General features: G+C 42.3%; 1 protein-coding gene and 1 long non-coding RNA gene across 11 annotated transcripts in view; both read left to right on the top strand.

Annotated features, from left to right (window-relative positions):
• The window catches only part of gigyf1a (GRB10 interacting GYF protein 1a), a 30,642-nt gene extending 15,007 nt beyond the window's left edge, over positions 1-15,635 (top strand). For 9 of the 10 annotated variants that reach the window (XM_080052305.1, XM_080052313.1, XM_080052312.1 and 6 more), the window contains 11 exons: positions 471-571; positions 860-960; positions 1,061-1,134; positions 1,445-1,582; positions 1,906-2,121; positions 2,234-2,433; positions 2,602-2,759; positions 2,938-3,101; positions 3,681-3,725; positions 14,189-14,333; positions 15,490-15,635. In XM_080052305.1, the coding sequence (XP_079908431.1) occupies positions 471-571; positions 860-960; positions 1,061-1,134; positions 1,445-1,582; positions 1,906-2,121; positions 2,234-2,433; positions 2,602-2,759; positions 2,938-3,101; positions 3,681-3,725; positions 14,189-14,333; positions 15,490-15,557 (1,410 nt within the window). In that variant the 3' untranslated portion in view covers positions 15,558-15,635. The remainder of the gene's footprint in view (positions 1-470; positions 572-859; positions 961-1,060; positions 1,135-1,444; positions 1,583-1,905; positions 2,122-2,233; positions 2,434-2,601; positions 2,760-2,937; positions 3,102-3,680; positions 3,726-14,188; positions 14,334-15,489) is intronic. The other variant, XM_080052308.1, reaches the window with a different exon arrangement.
• A 433-nt stretch (positions 15,636-16,068) lies between these two features.
• Positions 16,069-21,704, top strand: LOC307269396. Its single transcript, XR_013845502.1, has 2 exons — positions 16,069-18,778; positions 19,284-21,704. It is a non-coding gene; the product is annotated as an uncharacterized lncRNA (long non-coding RNA).
• The last annotated feature ends 44 nt before the right edge of the window (positions 21,705-21,748 follow it).

Here is a 21,748-nt window from a genome sequence, read left to right as displayed (position 1 = left end):
TTTAAATTGTTTTGCACTGCAATTTCTTAATTCCCTACTGTGAAATATTACATAGTTTAAAAAAAAAATGCAGCGGCCCCCATAAAAAGTCACTCATATGCTTTAAATGAAAGGAGCAGAACAGGGCAGGTCCCATACCAGCATTTGATGCTGTAATATAACATTGCACATCACAGTCACATTGTTTTCTTTTTGCCTGTGAATGCAGCACAGTTGAATGTGAGGCTATGACTTGATCTTTGGAAAAGCTTTCCGTTTTAATTTTTAACATATCCGTTAAACACGCAGACTAGTTTTATACAGTATGTGGTAACAAAGAATAGACCTGTTTTATGGCTGCAAGTCCATTTTGAAAAAAACTCTTCTAGCAATTCTCTTATACATAGCCGACTATGTATTTACAGCTGTGTGTTGGTATATTGAGTGCGAAGATGTAATATACTGATGGATGGTCGCTCTCCTCATTACAGGGAAACCTGGACCCGGATCGCCTGAAAAAGCAACAGGAGCTGGCAGCAGCAGCTCTTTATCAGCAGCTCCAACAGCAGCAGCTATTCCAGCTCATTAACAGGTAGGGGATGTAGCGCCGACCTGACCTGACTCCTCACGATACGCTTAACTGTCTGTACTGCATGCAATATGTAAATACACAGCCAAGGCTTTATAAACTGGTGTGTACAGAACCTAGGCTGTGTAGTTAAACCAAATGAGTTGATCTTGAGGGGCTATTAACTGATTCTGAGACGAAGGGAATTTGACAACTCACATTCGCCAGAATCACTGACTCCCCCTTTAAGCTGCCTTTTGTAGCCCAGTTTCTGTCATGTCACAATTTTGAATTGTGCTGCGTGTGTTCCAGGTGCAGTGAGCAGGGTATGATGCCTTCGATTAACAGGTCGATGTCAGTGCCAGATACAGGGTCCATGTGGGACATGCATACCTCAGCTTCACAGCCGTCAGGTACATTCAAGGCAGCAACTTTTTGGGCATGTGCACACGACAACAACCATGAACGCTGCAGTTGATAATGCTAAAATAACCCAATTCTATTTCCATACAGGCGGTGAAGCCAGTCTTTGGGACATAACAATGAATCCCTCTACTCAGGGTCCAACTCTCGAACAGCTTCAAAAGGTGGGCTCAGCCTCAGAACAAAACTTCACTATCCATCATTTCTGGGTTCGGAATGGTTTTCATGTTAGACCCATTTACATGTTATACACAGTCATATCAGTTTTATATCATATCAGGCAGCAGCTGAAACATTTGAACTAAAATGATTTAAAGTGCTTTTATTGCTCGCTAGACACATTGTTAAGAATGCTAAAAGGCACAATAACTTTAATCAAAACTGATAGAGCGAGAATTGTGTAAAACATTTTTTCTTCTACTTGTTTCACATTGCCTTTTCTACTGGGTTTGACTGGTGTTGTTTTGCCCTCAGCTCCAGCAGGAGAGGAGAGACGCTGAACTCAGGGCGAAGCGTGAGGAGGAGGAGCAGAGGAAGAGGAGGGAGGAGAAGAGGAGGCTACAGGAGGAGCAGAAGAGGAGGGACGAAGAGGAACTCTTCAGACGCAAGCAGGTCAGATCAAAGAGGCTTTTCCCTTCTTCATGTCTGTGGCCTCGGGCTACAAAACAATGAGAGAACCCTCTCTGAGCACTGGAATCTAAAATGTTATAACACTAAAAAAAACATGGAATGTTTATGAAAACTGAACTATTTTATGAACATGTCCTAGATTTCAATAAGCTTGAAATCTCAGTTGGTTGTCATGAATATTGTACATATCACAAACATAACATATAACTTTACCACATGAATCGGTTTGAGGATGAAAGGGAAAACAAAGCCTCTATAGAGTGTTGCGCTACAAAGTGTTGACATCCGTCATTTCTTCCCTTTAGTGTCGTCAGCAGCAGGAACTGATCATGAAGCTGCTGCAGCAGGCCCCCCAGCAGCAGGGCCCTGGGACAGGCAGCTCAGGCTGGAGCGGGGCCTCCTCCTCTGGCCTCTCAAAGTCAGGAAAGCCCCCGGCTCTGGCCCTGCTGGAGATGCAGCAGGAGGCAGAGCGCCTCCTCAAGCAGCAGCAGCAACAGAGAGCCCAGGCGCAGAGGGAACGAGTGAGTTTTATAAACTTTAAATGATTACGTTTGTTAGATGTTGGTAAAGAGAGCCTGTTGTAGAGAATTCAAATGACATGTCATCAATCGTAATGCTTCTATCCATCTGCAGCACTCGGGCATGTCTATGGGGAGCTCCTCCATGGGCGGCCAGTGGGTGGACGGTGTTGGGATGTGGGGCGGCGGTATGGACGGTAAGAGCAGCAGTGGAAGCTCTTCAGGCAGCATGGGCATGTGGGACGAGGCCGTGAAGCGCGGCAGCACCAACAACAACATGGGCCTGAAGAACAGCCGCAGCAGCCCTTCACTCAGGTACAGGACACTAAACCACAATACAGATTCATGCACAACAATGGATGGCCTGTTCAAAATACTTTCCTTTTACCCATGACCATGATTTTTACACATACAGTTGCAGATTGTAAACAGAACTTTTAGTTGAAAAACATTGAACAATTGAACCCTGTGTGTCCTCCTTAGTGAACAATACATGATGCGTCGTAAGCGGACAGACGAGGAAGACAAGCTGCTGAAGCTGCTGCAGGGCATGAAGCCTCAGGACGGCTTCACCACCTGGTGTGAACAGATGCTGCACGCTCTCAACACCTCTGCCAACAACTCCTCCTCCTCTCTGGATGGTAGGACAAACAGCTCTTATGGATTTAGCAAAGAATTCACTCTCAGCGTAGTCCATTGCTATGTGTTCATTTAAAACACATATTAGTATTTATTTACTTGAAGTTCATTTATCTCAACATCTTTCCCCATGACAATATCAGCATGGCTAATCATTTCAACTGTTGTGTTTTTCTTCAGTTGCCACTATAGTGGCCTACCTGAAGGAGGTGGAGTCTCCCTATGCAGTGCTGGACTTCATCCGGTCCTACCTAGGGGACACAGTGGAAGCCAAAGAGTTCGCCAAACAGTTTCTGGAGCGACGTGCCAAACAGAAAGCCAACCATCAGAGACAGCAGCAGCAGGTAAGCCTGGACTCAAAGCTCTTTTTGTTGAGAAAGGCACATGACGTTGCATACACTGTATGCAGTCAGTTTAGAATCCTTCAGTCAACAAATATGTATGTTCCAAACAGAGACAAAGGGGGTCTATCATGTCATCTAATGGCTACTTTCAGTGCATAGTTTAAAAAAAGATCTGACCTTACCACAGAAAACATAAACAAAGTGCAACAGAGTATGTTATTATGCCGTTTAAATGCGTTTTTCTTTCATTGACGGGAAGTTTAGCTTTCAACTTACTCGACAAGAAAATGTACTTATTAATAACAATATGTACTAAAAGACATGCTTTATATTTTATATTTTGAGTGACAGAGCTGGGACATGTATCCTAATATACTGACAATTAATGAAGAGATAGAATAGAAGCATATGCATAATTGTGAAGAAAATAAAATGTACATGAAGGTTAGGCCATGGAATGATGTAATACAAGCATGTGTGGCCATGTTTAAAGGTACTATTCACAGGCTAAAAGATAACTGTAAGAGAATCAATTGGAGTGTGTTATTTTATTGTAAATTCCTCCTCTTTGTGTCCCAGTTAACAAAGGAAGTGGCTGGATTGAACATGAACTTCCCTCTGCAGGTACAAATGCCTCTGCACTGTACATGCCAACACTGATGGTGTTGAGTTGTTAGCCGGGTCAACAGCCCAGCTAACAACTTTCTTTGTTAAGAAAAAGGAGGGCTGCTGTAATAACAAACAATACAATACATCACCTAAAGGAACACATACTGGGTTTGATGCATGTTCAAGTCTCCTTTTAAAAAATAAATAAATCTGGTTGCTAAATATCAAATCTGGGCAGACAACTTCAAATATAATAATAATAATAATAATAATAATAATAATAATAATAATAATAATAACTAGAACTGCAAGCAGTTTTTACCGGGGGCCAAGCCTCCGACGCAACTCGTCGTCAAGCGCCGCGCCTGCCGCTCACTTCGCGGAATCCGTGGATGTAAAGTTTTTGACCGCGGGATGTTCGGTGCGGGAGTTGTATAGGTATCGCTGTTTACGGATGAATTTGGCGAAACTGCCACGGTGGAACGATGCAGCTCATTTCACAGAACAAGTGCATGTCAAGTTTTTTAATGTGCGATGTGTGGTTGGCGAGTTATGAGCAAAAGTAGATTGTCAGCCTTGACAAAATGGCCGCCGGAGCTAATTGCACAATGTAATGTCAATGGACATGCTAACATTCCCGCCTTTTTTCTTTGACGGAAAAAAAAATATCTAATTTTATTAAAAAGTCCCTTAAACATTACTATTTCTTGGCCATATTTTTTCTATAGACTCGTGTATGCCCCTTGATGGTTTACCGTGAGTTTTAAGAAAATTCCTCTGGCCAATTAGGAGATATAAAATTTCCTAATTTATGGCGCCCCCTTATGGCGAAAATTTCCGATTTTTTTATTTAACGCAATTAAGGGTAGCCCCAACATATGTCTAAAATTTGGACTTGATCCGACTTATGATTTTGGATTTATGAATTTCTACGTAAAACGTAGCTAATCAACAAATATTCAAAGCGCTACCGTTTCGTTATCGATGGTCGGATCAAAATTCTTTCAAAAAAATCTTTTCCGTGTGGGTCGGTAGATGTTCTGTGCAAAGTTTGGTGTCAATTGTCCAAGAAATATGGGAGGAGTAGCGAAAAATATGTTTTGCAGTTTTCGCGATTTTGCGAAAAATCTATAATATCGCAAATGGGCGTGGCCTATGCCAAATGATGCAGCTGACTCCAGTGCATCTGTGGATATAAAGTTTTTGACTGTAGGACGTTCGGTGTGGGAGTTATGACCCCAAACGCGTTTTCCTTCGTTGTAGCGCCACCTAGTGGCCGGCATGTCTGAATTTTTGTCGTATGCGTAGTCCGGACGGACCTGGATCTAGTCATGCAATTGGCATGTCTGCACCCTTTACGGTTTGGGCTGTGCACGCAGTTTTAGGGAGGTACAAATAATAATAATAACTAGAACTGCAAGCAGTTTTTACCGGGGGCCAAGCCTCCGACGCAACTCGTCGTCAACCGCCGCGCCGGCCGCTCACTCCGCGGAATCTGCGGATGTAAAGTTTTTGACCGTGGGATGTTCGGTGCGGGAGTTGTATAGGTATCGCTGTTTACGGATGAATTTCGCGAAAGTGCCACGGTGGAACGATGCAGCTCAATTCACAGAACAAGTGGATGTCAAGTTTTTTAATGTGCGATGTGTGGTTGGCGAGTTATGAGCAAAAGCAGATTGTCAGCCTTGACAAAATGGCCGCCGGAGCTAATTGCACAATGTAATGTCAATGGACATGCTAACATTCCCGCCTTTTTTCTTTGACGGAAAAAAAAAATATCTAATTTTATTAAAAAGTCCCTTACACATTACTATTTCTTGGCCATATTTTTTATATAGACTCGTGTATGCCCCTTGATGGTTTCCCGTGAGTTGTAAGAAAATTCCTCTGGCCAATTAGGAGATATGAAATTTCCTAATTTATGGCGCCCCCTTATGGCGAAAATTTCCGAATTTTTTATTGAACGCAATTAAGGGTAGCCCCAACATATGTCTAAAATTTGGACTTGATCCGACTTATGATTTTGGATTTATGAATTTTTACGTAAAACGTAGCTAATCAACAAATATTTAAAACGCTACCGTTTCATTATCGATGGTCGGATCAAAATTCTTTCAAATGATTATTTTCCGTGTGGGTCGGTAGATGTTCTGTGCAAAGTCTGGTGTCAATTGTCCAAAAATTGTGGGAGGAGTAACGAAAAGTCAGTTTTGCAGTTTTCGCGATTTTGCGAAAAATCTATAATATCGCAAATGGGCGTGGCCTATGCCAAATGATGCAGCTGACTCCAGTGAATCTGTGGATATAAAGTTTTTGACTGTGGGAGGTTCGGTGTGGGAGTTATGACCCAAAAAGCGTTTTCCTTCGTTGTAGCGCCACCTAGTGGCCGGCATGTCTGAATTTTTTTGTATGCTGAGAATTCACGGATATGGATCTAGTCATGCAATTGGCATGTCGGCACCCTTTACGGTTTGGGCTGTGCACGCAGTTTTAGGGGACGAAGTATAATAATAATAATAAAAAAAATCGCCACTAAAACAATAGGGTTCCCTGCCCCGCAGGGCTTGGGAACCGCGTTGCTGTGCAAAACGCGGTCCCAGCTCCTGCTCGGGCTTGGCCCCCTAACTAGAACTGCAAGCAGTTTTTACCGGGGGCCAAGCCTCCGACGCGACTCGTCGTCAACCGCCGCGCCGGCCGCTCACTTTGCGGAATCCGTGGATGTAAAGTTTTTGACCGTGGGATGTTCAGTGCGGGAGTTGTATAGGTATCGCTGTTTACGGATGAATTTGGCGAAACTGCCACGGTGGAACGATGCAGCTCAATTCACAGAACAAGTGCATGTCAAGTTTTTTAATGTGCGATGTGTGGTTGGCGAGTTATGAGCAAAAGTAGATGGTCAGCCTTGACAAAATGGCCGCCGGAGCTAATTGCACAATGTAATGTCAATGGACATGCTAACATTCCCGCCTTTTTTCTTTGACGGAAAAAAAAAAATCTAATTTTATTAAAAAGTCCCTTACACATTAATATTTCTTGGCCATATTTTTTATATAGACTCGTGTATGCCCCTTGATGGTTTCACGTGAGTTTTAAGAAAATTCCTCTGGTCAATTAGGAGATATGAAATTTCCTAATTTATGGCGCCCCCTTATGGCAAAAATTTCCAAATTTTTTATTGAACGCAATTAAGGGTAGCCCCAACATATGTCTAAAATTTGGACTTGATCCGACTTATGATTTTGGATTTATGAATTTTTTCGTAAAACGTAGCTAATCAAGAAATATTTAAAACGCTACCGTTTCGTTATCGATGGTCGGATCAAAATTCTTTTGAATGATTCTTTTCCGTGTGGGTCGGTAGATGTTCTGTGCAAACTTTGGTGTCAATTGTCCAAAAATTGTGGGAGGAGTAACGAAAAGTCAGTTTTGCAGTTTTCGCGATTTTGCGAAAAATCTATAATATCGCAAATGGGCGTGGCCTATGCCAAATGATGCAGCTGACTCCAGTGCATCTGTGGATATAAAGTTTTTGACTGTGGGACGTTCGGTGTGGGAGTTATGACCCCAAACGCGTTTTCCTTCGTTGTAGCGCCACCTAGTGGCCGGCATGTCTGAATTTTTTTGTATGCTGAGAATTCACGGATCTGGATCTAGTCATGCAATTGGCATGTCTGCACCCTTTACGGTTTGGGCTGTGCACGCAGTTTTAGGGGACGAAGTATAATAATAATAATAAAACTAGAACTGCAAGCAGTTTTTACCGGGGGCCAAGCCTCCGACGCAACTCGTCGTCAACCGCCGCGCCGGCCGCTCACTCCGCAGAATCCGCGGATGTAAAGTTTTTGACCGTGGGATGTTCGGTGCGGGAGTTGTATAGGTATCGCTGTTTACGGATGAATTTGGCGAAAGTGCCACGGTGGAACGATGCAGCTCAATTCACAGAACAAGTGGATGTCAAGTTTTTTAATGTGCGATGTGTGGTTGGCGAGTTATGAGCAAAAGCAGATTGTCAGCCTTGACAAAATGGCCGCCGGAGCTAATTGCACAATGTAATGTCAATGGACATGCTAACATTCCCGCCTTTTTTCTTTGACGGAAAAAAAAAAATCTAATTTTATTAAAAAGTCCCTTACACATTAATATTTCTTGGCCATATTTTTTATATAGACTCGTGTATGCCCCTTGATGGTTTCCCGTGAGTTTTAAGAAATTTCCTCTGGCCAATTAGGAGATATGAAATTTCCTAATTTATGGCGCCCCCTTATGGCGAAATTCTCCAATTTTTTTATTGAACGCAATTAAGGGTAGCCCCAACATATGTCTAAAATTTGGACTTGATCCGACTTATGATTTTGGATTTATGAATTTTTTCGTAAAACGTAGCTAATCAACAAATATTTAAAACGCTACCGTTTCGTTATCCATGGTCGGATCAAAATGCTTTAGCAAGATTTATTTCCGGGTGGGTCGGTAGATGTTCTGTGCAAAGTTTGGTGTCGATTGTCCAAAAATTGTGGGAGGAGTAGCGAAAAGTCAGTTTTGCAGTTTTCGCGATTTTGCAAAAAATCTATAATATCGCAAATGGGCGTGGCCTATGCCAAATGATGCAGCTGACTCCAGTGCATCTGTGGATATAAAGTTTTTGACTGTAGGACGTTCGGTGTGGGAGTTATGACCCCAAACGCGTTTTCTTTCGTTGTAGCGCCACCTAGTGGCCGGCATGTCTGAATTTTGTTGTATGCTGAGATTTCACGGACCTGGGTCTAGTCATGCAATTGGCATGTCTGCACCTTTTACGGTTTGGGCTGTGGACGCAGTTCTAGCGGCGACAAATAAGAATAATAACTAGAACTGCAAGCAGTTTTGACCGGGGGCCAAGCCTCCGACGCAACTCGTCGTCAAGCGCCGTGCCTGCCGCTCACTCCGCAGAACCTGTGGATGTAAAGTTTTTGACCGTGGGATGTTCGGTGCGGGAGTTGTATAGGTATCGCTGTTTACGGATGAATTTGGCGAAACTGCCACGGTGGAACGATGCAGCTCAATTCACAGAACAAGTGCATGTCAAGTTTTTTAATGTGCGATGTGTGGTTGGCGAGTTATGAGCAAAAGTAGATTGTCAGCCTTGACAAAATGGCCGCCGGAGCTAATTGCACAATGTAATGTCAATGGTCATGCTAACATTCCCGCCTTTTTTCTTTGACGGAAAAAAAAAATATCTAATTTTATTAAAAAGTCCCTTACACATTAATATTTCTTGGCCATATTTTTTATATAGACTCGTGTATGCCCCTTGATGGTTTCCCGTGAGTTTTAAGAATTTTCCTCTGGCCAATTAGGAGATATAAAATTTCCTAATTTATGGCGCCCCCTTATGGCGAAAATGTCCAATTTTTTTATTGAATGCAATTATGGGTAGCCCCAACATATGTCTAAAATTTGGACTTGATCCGACTTATGATTTTGGATTTATGAATTTTTTCGTAAAACGTAGCTAATCAACAAATATTTAAAACGCTACCGTTTCGTTATCGATGGTCGGATCAAAATTCTTTTACGTGATTTTTTTCCGTGTGGGTCGGTAGATGGTCTGTGCAAAGTTTGGTGTCAATTGTCCAAAAAATATGGGAGGAGTAGCGAAAAATATGTTTTGCAGTTTTCGCGATTTTGCGAAAAATCTATATAATCGCAAATGGGCGTGGCCTATGCCAAATGATGCAGCTGACTCCAGTGCATCTGTGGATATAAAGTTTTTGACGGTGGGACGTTCGGTGTGGGAGTTATGGCCCCAAACGCGTTTTCCTCCGTTGTAGCGCCACCTAGTGGCCGGCATGTCTGAATTCTCTTGTATGCGTACACGGCCCGGCCCTGGATCTAGTCATGCAATTGGCATGTCTGCGCCCTTTACGGTTTGGGCTGTGCACGCAGTTTTAGATGACTACAAATAATAATAATAATAATAATCGCCACAAAAACAATAGGGTTCCCTGCCCCGCAGGGCTTGGGAACCGCGTTGCTGTGCAAAACGCGGTCCCAGCTCCTGCTCGGGCTTGGCCCCCTAAAAAATCCTTACAAAAACAATAGGGTTCCCTGCCCCGCAGGGCTTGGGAACCGCGTTGCTGTGCAAAACGCGGTCCCAGCTCCTGCTCGGGCTTGGCCCCCTAATAATACTAGAACTGCAAGCAGTTTTTACCGGGGGCCAAGCCTCCGACGCAACTCGTCGTCAACCGCCCCGCCGGCCGCTCACTCCGCAGAATCTGCGGATGTAAAGTTTTTGACCGTGGGATGTTCGGTGTGGGAGTTGTATAGGTATCGCTGTTTACGGATGAATTTCGCGAAAGTGCCACGGTGGAACGATGCAGCTCAATTCACAGAACAAGTGGATGTCAAGTTTTTTAATGTGCGATGTGTGGTTGGCGAGTTATGAGCAAAAGCAGATTGTCAGCCTTGACAAAATGGCCGCCGGAGCTAATTGCACAATGTAATGTCAATGGACATGCTAACATTCCCGCCTTTTTTCTTTGACGGAAAAAAAAAAATCTAATTTTATTAAAAAGTCCCTTAAACATTACTATTTCTTGGCCACATTTTTCATATAGACTTGGGTATGCCCCTTGATGGTTTCCCGTGAGTTTTAAGAAAATTCCTCTGGCCAATTAGGAGATATAAAATTTCCTAATTTATGGCGCCCCCTTATGGCAAAATTCTCCAAATTTTTTATTGAACGCAATTAAGGGTAGCCCCAACATATGTCTAAAATTTGGACTTGATCCGACTTATGATTTTGGATTTATGAATTTTTTCGTAAAACGTAGCTAATCAACAAATATTTAAAACGCTACCGTTTCGTTATCGATGGTCGGATCAAAATGCTTTTGAAAAAATCTTTTCCGTGTGGGTCGGTAGATGTTCTGTGCAAACGTTGGTGTCAATTGTCCAAAAATTGTGGGAGGAGTAGCGAAAAATATGTTTTGCAGTTTTCGCGATTTTGCGAAAAATCTATAATATCGCAAATGGGCGTGGCCTATGCCAAATGATGCAGCTGACTCCAGTGCATCTGTGGATATAAAGTTTTTGACTGTGGGACGTTCGGTGTGGGAGTTATGACCCCAAACGCGTTTTCCTTTGTTGTAGCGCCACCTAGTGGCCGGCATGTCTGAATTTTTGTCGTATGCGTAGTCCGGACGGACCTGGATCTAGTCATGCAATTGGCATGTCTGCACCCTTTACGGTTTGGGCTGTGCACGCAGTTTTAGGGAGGTACAAATAATAATAATAATAACTAGAACTGCGAGCAGTTGTGAACGGGGGCCAAGCCTCCCACGCGACTCGGGATCGGGCGTCGTCGTCCGCGGCGCCGGCCCCTCGCTTCACGGAATCCGGGGATGTAAAGTTTTTGAATGTGGGATGTTTGGTTTGGGAGTTATAGACCAAAAGGCAAAAGTAATGGCAGAGACAGATGCTCAAGTGTGTTTTTGGCGCCCCCTTTTGGAGCAATTTAAGGAATAAGTAGAACCAGCCTGAGAACCATAGGACAAACACATGTGTGAAGTTTGGTGTTAATAGGATAAATCGTTTTGGATTTAGGAGCAGTTTGGTTAAAGGTAGCTAATGTGCAAATCTTTAAAGCGCTACCGTTTGGTCTTCCGATGGTCGTAGAAAAATTCTTTACACAACATTTGCTCGTGGGAGTCGGTAGAGCATAATGCTTTTGGTTTCGTCGAAATCGGACAAAAACTGTAGGAGGAGTGTGTTTTGGTGACTGACACAGTTTTTGCGATGTAGCGAAAGAAAATCCCATATGCAAATGGGCGTGGCCTATCTCAAAAGATGCAGCTGACTTGTGGGCATATGTGGATATAAAGTGTTTGACTGTGGGATGTTCGGTGTGGAAGTTATAGCCCCAAACGCGTTTTCTTTGCTTTTTGTGGTTTTGGCGCCCCCTATGGATGACATTCGCAAAATTACGTGAGATAGAAATATGCGGCTCAATGTACCGAACAAGTGGATGTCAAGTTTTTGAATGTGCGATGTTCGGTTGGGGAGTTATAGCAAAATCAAATTGTCAACCTCTCCATTGTAAAGACACTTTTTTGAATTTTCCCATTTTCCCGCCTAAAGACTTAGAAAATGGCGAAAACAGGCAAAAAAATTGAAAAACTCTTTTTTTTAATAAGTCCGGCCCACATCTGAATTTCTTGCCCATATTTTTGCCATAGGCTCAGGTATGCCCCATGATAGTCTCCCTTCAGTTTCAAGAAAATCCCCCCCCCCTTTTTTTTAAAGGAATTTTCGCGAATCTTTAAAGCGCTACCGTTTGGTCTTCCGATGGTCGTAGAAAAATCATTTGACCTTCCTTTGCTCGTGGGAGTCGGGAGAGCATAATGCTTTTGGTTTCGTCCAAATCGTGAGAAAACTGTAGGAGGAGTATGTTTTGGTGACTGACACAGTTTTTGCGATGTAGCAATAAATGTATATATACGCAAATGGGCGTGGCCTATCTCAAAAGATGCAGCTGACTTGTGGGCATCTGTGGATATAAAGTTTTTGACTGTCAGACTTTCGGTGCGGAAGTTATAGCCCAAAACGCCTTTTCCTTTGTTGTAGCGCCACCTAGTGGCTGGGATGTCTGAATTTTTTTGTCTGCGTACGGGGTACGGACGTGGATATGTCCTGGAAGTGGCATGTCCCAAACCTTTACGGTTTGGGCTGCAGCACCACTTTTACGCGGAGAAAAATAATAATAATAATAATCCCTACAAGAACAATAGGGTTCCCTGCCCCGCAGGGCTTGGGAACCGCGTTGCTCTGCAAAACGCGGTCCCAGCCCTACTCGGGCTTGGCCCCCTAATAACTAGAACTGCAAGCAGTTTTTACCGGGGGCCAAGCCTCCGACGCAACTCGTCGTCAAGCGCCGCGCCTGCCGCTCACTTCGCGGAATCCGTGGATGTAAAGTTTTTGACCGTGGGATGTTCGGTGCGGGAGTTGTATAGGTATCGCTGTTTACGGATGAATTTGGCGAAACTGCCACGGTGGAACGATGCAGCTCAATTCACAGAACAAGTGCATGTCAAGTTTTTTAATGTGCGATGTGTGGTTGGCGAGTTATGAGCAAAAGTAGATTGTCAGCCTTGACAAAATGGCCGCCGGAGCTAATTGCACAATGTAATGTCAATGGACATGCTAACATTCCCGCCTTTTTTCTTTGACGGAAAAAAAAAAATCTAATTTTATTAAAAAGTCCCTTAAACATTACTATTTCTTGGCCATATTTTTTCTATAGACTCGTGTTTGCCCCTTGATGTTTTACCGTGAGTTTTAAGAAAATTCCTCTGGCCAATTAGGAGATATAAAATTTCCTAATTTATGGCGCCCCCTTATGGCGAAAATGTCCAATTTTTTTATTGAACGCAATTAAGGGTAGCCCCAACATATGTCTAAAATTTGGACTTGATCCGACTTATGATTTTGGATTTATGAATTTTTTCGTAAAACGTAGCTAATCAACAAATATTTAAAACGCTACCGTTTCGTTATCCATGGTCGGATCAAAATTCTTTCGTATGATTTCTTTCCGTGTGGGTCGGTAGATGTTCTGTGCAATGTTTGGTGTCGATTGTCCAAAAATTGTGGGAGGAGTAGCGAAAAATATGTTTTGCAGTTTTCGCGATTTTGCGAAAAATCTATAATATCGCAAATGGGCGTGGCCTATGCCAAATGATGCAGCTGACTCCAGTGCATCTGTGGATATAAAGTTTTTGACTGTGGGACGTTCGGTGTGGGAGTTATGGCCCCGAACGCGTTTTCTTTGGTGTAGCGCCACCTAGTGGCCGGCATGTCTGAATTTTGTTGTCTGCGTAGTCCGGACGGACCTGGATCTAGTCATGCAATTGGCATGTCTGCACCCTTTACGGTTTAGGCTGTGGACACACTTTCAGGAGGGTAAGTATAATAATAATAATAAAAAAAATCGCCACTAAAACAATAGGGTTCCCTGCCCCGCAGGGCTTTGGAACCGCGTTGCTGTGCAAAACGCGGTCCCAGCTCCTGCTCGGGCTTGGCCCCCTAATAATAATAATCCTTACAAAAACAATAGGGTTCCCTGCCCCGCAGGGCTTGGGAACCGCGTTGCTGTGCAAAACGCGGTCCCAGCTCCTGCTCGGGCTTGGCCCCCTAATTAATGTAATGAATCATTCATGGAGACAAAAGGTCCTCCTAAAGTTCAAGGATTCCAATAAAACAACATCAGTGTAATCAGTCAAAAACTAAAATAAGTTAGCAATCAGTTTTTTTTTCAGTAAAGTAGGAGCAGTAACTGACGGTTGTTAAAAAAAAAAAACATTCATCCATCTAAAGAGTCTGGATTGAAAATGAAAATGCAAATAGATGACATTTAGGTGATTAGACAAATACTTGGTGGGGCCATTGAGAACATTCCTGGTTATAATTGTTCCTTCCCTTTTTCTTCCTTTTCTCTTTAGGACGCAATGCGAGGAATGAATCCAAGCACCCTGCAGTCCATGTTTCAAGCCAACCACATGAGCAAGGCTGCTCTCTATGACAACCAGGGAGGAAAGATGAAGAAGAAACAGCCCATGATGCTGCACTCTGACCCCAGCATCTTAGGTGAGTGCCCCCACTAGCATTTCACATTCTTTTGTCTTCATGTATCTATCAATAGTCAGAATGTGTTATTAGCTTGACCCTGGGTTAGTATTGGGAATATAGAAAACGCTACCTGTCAACACATGCATCAAGTACACAGTTAATAGACAAGACAAAATGAAAAATAATTTATCCACATGGAATAATTGTTTTTTGAAGCAACAGTGGAAAGTATTGCTGCTTCCTAATAACTTGTTTGCCCCCTCTCCAGGTGGAGAGTAGGATGTGCTCGTAGGATAGGCTCACGTCTGAAGTTTATTTATGTTTCTCTAAACTGTTGAGTCCATTAACACAGGGAGGGACCATCTTTATTTCAGACTCTCAAATAGGACGATAGCAATACATAAAATGTAAAGAAATACATATACAATAAACAATACATCAGCCATTTTAAGAATGGCTGTTTTCATAGTCCAGATGAGTATTGAAAGCAGTTCTTCCTAGGACTTGCTAGAGCCTCAATGATGCTATTTTCTGACTCATCCAAAAGATGCATGCATGTATAATGAATTGCCTTAGTAGTGCCTGGCATGTAGGAACACAAGAGCACTAAGACAATTGCGTGGCACTAGGCCATCTGGGGACCTGAAGCAGCACCCTCATTGCATCACTATACGCCACAATGAGCCTTTCACATGCTACTTTTACTGCAGCTCCACCACAAATGAGCTGTGTACATAGGATTACAGAAAACTCTAAATAACATCACATTTTACAGCACTGCCTGTATACATCTCTGTCGCCATTCAAATGATCAGTTACAAAGAGGCCAAGATATGTTATTTCCTTGTATGACCTGAAAGGATAAACACAAACAACAAGAAAAATATATATAAAGTATATGTACTTGTCCTACTAGGTTTACATGTGACCACTATCTACTATTACTACCTTTTCATTATTCAAGAACAGTACATGAACAAACATGACTGCAATATTCATGGCTTGTGATGGGTTAGCTGCTTCTTACAATGTAGAGTACAGAGGTTATCCTTTCCAGGACAGTGGTTCTTGTGAATCATGTCGCATCTTTTGTCACTGTCTAATCCAGCTCCATTATCCTTCCCTGATCTGACTGGGCTCTCTCTCTCTCTCTCTCTCTCTGTCCTCCCTGCAGGGTACTCATTCCACAACGCGGGCGAGTGTCTGAGCCTGAATGAGATGGAGATGGTGGAGGATTACTGATGTGATGCGGCAGCGCAGCAGCAATAGCTACCTGAGGCCTTCTGTCTTTTAATCAGACAAAAACCTGATGACGAATGTGCACTGCTGGGGGAACCAATGGGGGGGGGGGAGGCTTTGGGGCGGGGGTTAGGAAGGGAGCGCAAGAGCATGAGGGGAGGTGCAGGGTGGAGGCGCCTGGATGTGCGCCTCCCACTCTTTCCTTCCCTCTAGCAAGAGAATAAAGGGCTCCCTGCTGCACCAGTTGATCACTTGAGCAGGGGAGAATGGGGGTGGGGGGGGGGTTAGGGGTTAAAAGGAAGATGGGTATCCTCTGGCACTCAAAAGATTAAGCACCTTATACTGAACTAATGCACTTTATTGAGATGGGATTTGAATAGTTTTTTTTTTCTCTCCGTGTGAGTGTGTGAATGAGTGAGTGTGTGTTGGGAATCAGTGCGCATACACATGATCTGTGTGCGTGTGCATCAGAACTGGAAGGGTGGGGTGGGGGCGGTGAACAGTCTGTGGGGTGAATGATCGGGCTGTTAGGTTTTCAAAGTCAGGGGGACCTTTTAGTTGAAACCTTATCAGAGAGCAAATCCTTTCTCGAAAGACAAACACTGTTGATATTTCTCTTGTTTAGCATTTTTTTTTACGTTTATATAAAAAGTAAAGCTATTGAAAAAATGGATTATTAAAAAAACTTGAAGATTTGCACTTGCCTAAAAAAGAAATAACAAAAACAACAAAAAAAAAATCATACAAATGGGGTTAGTTATAGAAGTGAATATTTTTGTGAATGTAAGAGGAATGACTGTGAGAATGACTGCTGTGTGATGGATGGTTTGTGTCAGTGATATACTCTGCACAATGTTTCTTTTTTTTCTTTTGTTGCTTACCAAGATGTATGAAACATAAGAGGCCATTTTTGTCTTTTTTTGTTCAAATGGTAATTTTGTATTCTCATGTTTAGAGAGCGCGCGTGTGTTTCCCTTCTCCAAACAGGGACTTGGTCTGTGTGTTTTCAGAGAGTGAATGATTGAATGAGAGAGAGAGAGAGAGGGCAATTGCACAACACATCCTTTCTCTCACCAGCTCTTCATCCCCAGATAGACAAAATAGAAATGCATACATTTGTAAATGTTAGCTTTTGCGCTCATCACATGATGACCACAACTAGTTTATTTCCCTTAGCTTCTCCGCATGGGGAGCTGTCTCTAGACCTGTGAGGACTAGCAGACAGTGCAAATCATGAGGGACATTACTGTGTGTGCATCAGAATGAGACTGTGTGTGTGTGTGTGTGTTTTCAGTATGCATGTTCATTTACTGTTCATAGAAATGAGTTAAGACTACAGGTACTCATTTTGAATACATGTGCTTTTTTTGTATGTGTATGAATGCACATTTGTGCCTAAGAACTTGGATAGGGTGCGTGGCCATTATGACATTAACTCTTTTTTGAGAGCGAGTGTGACGTGTGTCAGTGCTCAGCACAGTGTATGTAAAGTATGTAAGTTTATATCGTAAATATTTCTAGTTGAGTCTAGGGGTGATCCATCGGAAGGTTAGTCCAGTCTGTTTTCCTGGGATGTGATCACGTTGCCTTTTGTCAGCTCTCGAACTTGTGAATGAAAGGTGTCGAGTTTCTGACTCTGAAAAAAAAAATACAGCATCTTAATGTGCAAGTGCACAGAACGGTGCATGAAATGTTAGCATATTGTGTTACTTATTCGTTGTTGCAATTTGATAATGACGAGTTTTCTTTTTTTAATGAAAAATATATATGAATATATACATTATATACAAAGTTTAAAAAGTATTTGAACTAAGATAATGAGCACTTGGGGCTGCTATTTTTGTTGTGTGTTAATTTTTTTTTTCCTTAATTTGTTTTTCATTTCTGTTTCATTATCGCCATGTGAAGTGTGTATTATTTCTTTCTTAAGAAAATATTGAATGTATTCCAAAAAAATGACAAGAAACCCGTGCTGATACCAGATATTCTTTTTTTTTTCCTCTGAAGATTTCAAAAATGGAAACATACAAAAAAGCTTCAAAGAGTTTAGTAAGGACTTTTTTTTCTTTTTTTTTACACAATGGAGAAGAAGAAAAAAATAACTTGGGATGGATATACAGTTGAACACACTGCCTCTACAATCCTGGTCATACAAGTAGTGACTAAGAATTTAAAAAAAGAAAGGACTCTTTCTATTCCATACTGGAGCTTTGGTTGTTTACAAACCACATGGATATCTGTGGGTGCAGTTTTTTTTTGTTTTCCTTTACATTTTGTTTTTGTTTTTGTTCCCACATTAAAACGGGTGGGGTTTGCAAGTGCGCTTCTGCCATATGGACATTGAGTGGTGTTGGCTTGAGGAAGAGTTGCAGGCGTCACCACAACATGGACAAGATCCTCTAACTGGACCTTGTGTGTCTGTGTCGTGTAGCCTGACACTTGATCAACCACGGAGCGGATGTGTGAAAAATCAAGGAATGGGCTCTGTTTGTTTATTGGAGAAAAGGAGTGCAGAACCCTAGAGGGGAACTGAGAGGACAATGTGAGTACACCTGGTTAGTGCACTTGTCCTCACCTCAAACCCTCACAAAGCACTCACACCCTGCCCTCACCAACTCACCTATGCACTTTTGTTCATTCAAGCTGTGAGGTACCATTTCGGGGATGGGAGCACAATTTCAACAGGAGGATCGCTACGACTTTGACAAAGTCACTGAAAAAAGATATTCCCAAAAACTGAAACAAAGAGACTCGGGAAGCACGTCTTCTCCCACCTCCTGTATATAACCATATTTTTGTATTACCTTTCGGAGTAGAAAGAAAAAGAGAGAAAAATGCAAACGGATGAAGGAAAATTCATGAGACATTGCTTATACGGAGTGAATGTTCTTCAAGAAAACCAATCTTTTTATTTTATTTTTTTGAATATAGTTTGAGATAGGCTCGCTGTGAGTTTCCCCAAGTTTGCCAGTAACCCTGAAAGAATCGGGGATTGGAAGGGAAAACCACAGGGACATGGTCGGGCTGCAGTGGCTCCATGACTGAATGATAGTTACTTATCAAAAATGGATGTTGCAGCCGCTACAAAGAGCCCCCACCACGAGTGTTTGATCAACGTGAGCAGTGAAGAGGCAGACACACGGTTGAAGAGCTCTTCGTCTCCCAACCTGATGACTGCTTTGAGAGCTGTGGAGTGAATGCAGGAGGAAAAATCCTTGGCGTTGGTAAGATAATCTTGCTTTTTTTTCTTCTAATTAGCGCTGTGTAGTTATGATTAGATTTTTATTAATTCTCTTGATTAAATGTGGAGTCAGCGATTCTGGAGAACGCTTGTTGTCACAAATCTGTGAATATCTCCTCAAGGTCCACTACCTGTCCGTACTGTGTGTGTGTGTGTGTGTGTGTGTGTGTGTGTGTGTGTGTGTGTGTGTGTGTGTGTGTGTGTGTGTGTGCGCGCTGAAAATAATTCGGTGTCAATACACAGCCTAGACTATGTAAACCGTTATGTTGCCAGCTACGGTGGGCCCCCTTTGTGTACATACCAAGCATTTAAAGAGCCTAGGCTGTGTATAAACACCACCTATTCTTTTTCAGCTTACACACAGTACGGACAGGTAGCGGATCGTAAAGAGATGTTTAATCTTGTAGCACTCGTTTCTACCAGGAATGTTCTGAGAGTGGAGTGATAATGGGTTTTGTGCTCTCTCTCTCTGTCTTGTCTTCACACAGGAGTCTGGCTGTGCTTTATTTGCTGCCCTCTGCAAGGAGGATCTAATCTACAGCCAACCCACAAACCAGTTCAACCCCTATACCTTGTCCTTTTGAACTTAAAACCCTAAAGAAACTTTTCTGTCTCGGACGGCGGACCGGGCAGGCCATTGGCATTATCAGTTGGACAGTTACCAGATGATACAGGTTTATCGCCCGTGGATCCCATCTGTGTTGGAAGCGGTTCGGTTTGGGGGGATTTTGAACAGGCCCTCTCCGGCAAGGAAAAGGATAAAAGAGGCACGTTTTGCCCAGATGTCATTGGCCCTGATACTCTCAGGCGGTGGCATGGAGGTTTTTCGACCCGTCGGGGTTGGATTTGGGTGGACGTGGCCGGATTACATATAAGCCGCCATAAATCCGTGCAGCTGTGGAAACTGGAAGAACTGAACGAATTGTACAGAAGAAGAAAAAAAAAAGACTTTGAAACATGACAAAACACAAAAACACGTAGCTACATGTCACATAGATTCTACAGTCCAGAGGAGATGCAGACACTACATGCACACGCCCAGCAAAAGTAACACACATTCAAGTTACAGCAGCTCTCCTCTGGAAACATGTCTGCACACACAACACGGCTCAATGTCAAATCACACACACAAAGACACACACACACACACAAGCATCAACGCCCAGCAGTATAAACGCTGAGCTTGTAAATAATGTAAAAGTTTGTGTTTTGATTTTGTTTCCTCTCATAGTGGATTTTGCTTTATTTCTCTGTTCAACATGCCTTAAATTGTATAGTTCAGTCCTGAACAGCTAACTGAAAATGTTCTCTAAAAATGACAAATTTAAGTTGGAAGTCCCCTTGTTGACTGTCCCCTAAAGTCAGACAGAAAGGAAGGCTAATGGAACAATCTGTATTAACCTGATACATGTATCACCATCAATGTTCCTGGTTAGCTACAGAGGCGAGCATCAAGCTGTCTCTGATTAATCAATCAGCATTTTTTTTTTTTTTTTTTTTTGGGTCGTTGGCTTTTGTTGCCCTTTTGGTTTCCTTAAAATTAAGAGTGGATTTGTTCAGATTTCCTGTTTAGATTATTGCTGAAGGTGCAGGCATAAAGGGCTGAAATCTGTACAGTGTGGAGCTGATCTGACAGGTGGGTATGCAGAGGATTGGCTTAAAGCAAAGACTGTGGCTGTGTGGTCATTATTGTTGGGTTTACAGTTCTAGGCGAAAACAAAACCAGAGTGACAGGTCTTCGAAGCGAAATACAAGTATGGGCTTTTGGGTTCATTTTTTTTTACACTCCGTGGGACTAAAATGTTTTTGGAAGCTACTAGGTACTTTTAACAGTTTTGAGATATGAAATCAGGCTTGTATGATGGCCTTATTGTAAGAGCAAGCTTGCATGATTTGTAATAATTGTGGATTGTGACACTAAACCTTGAGGTGGGTCACAACTTGGCCCAGATTGCCTCCGCTTTGTCTGTGCACCAAGTAGTGCTGCTGACCATCTCTGATGGCACTGAATAGACATGGCATCGCTAGTCAGTGGTTATCTGAAAGGAAATTCCATTTGCTTAAACGTTGGATAGTGTCTTGTTGCATATTTCTATGTCTTATTGGATTTGAAAGATTCATGCTTTTAGTCAACCAGTAGTTGTTGTCCCATCCTTGATGTCTCGAACAATATGCAGTTTTTAATCCAAATGGCAACTGATATAAATTGAATATAATCAGCTTAGACTTGTAATACACTGGTACATCTGGTTTATCTGAGGTTTTTGTGGACAGTTAACTGCTGTAGCTAACTTCTCCAGTATGTCTTTACTGTTGAAATGACACTGAAGTAATACTAAATGGTTATTAAGTTAAATGTTGTAATCAGTTGCCAAACCAAAGAAATTGACTTAAACCATACGAGTATAGTATCAAGTCTTATTTGTGAATTACTTGAAAGAAAATACATTTTTAAAAGCTGACGTTGTGTGGTGTAAGTTGTTGGTCAGTCAGTCTGTCTTAAGGTTAAACCGAGGTAGTTTGCAGTTTATTTTTTACTGCACTACGCATGCTTTTATGAATAGATAAACTGCCATATTATGTTGTCAAAGCCCTGGGTGTTTGGCTCTAGCCTCAGAAAAATATCCTGTCACGGTATATCCACTTTAGACGGTATGAAAGTGGTCATCTGGTTTGTTTTAGCCCTGGTAACTGTAGCTTCAACAATATTGACCCAAAAGATTAAATAAAAGTCCTATTCTAGTCAACTCAGCTCCTTCGCTTAATGAGTCTGTGTATGTTGTTTAAAATAACAGCATACATGTAATGAAACTGTTTTGGAAAAGAACAACTGAAAGATGTGTAAATAGTTTGGCTTTTGTTTGTTTGAAGAACAAAATAAGTACTAAATAAATAGCATTCAGCAGTGACTGACTCAGTATTTATTTCTTTTCATTCAATTGGAAGTGGATTT

Source organism: Ammodytes marinus (genome assembly GCF_949987685.1).
Source record: "Ammodytes marinus genome assembly, chromosome: 23".
NCBI classification, from domain to species: domain Eukaryota; kingdom Metazoa; phylum Chordata; class Actinopteri; order Uranoscopiformes; family Ammodytidae; genus Ammodytes; species Ammodytes marinus.
Note: the sequence above shows the minus strand (reverse complement) of the source record. Positions and strands in the feature narration are given on the sequence as shown.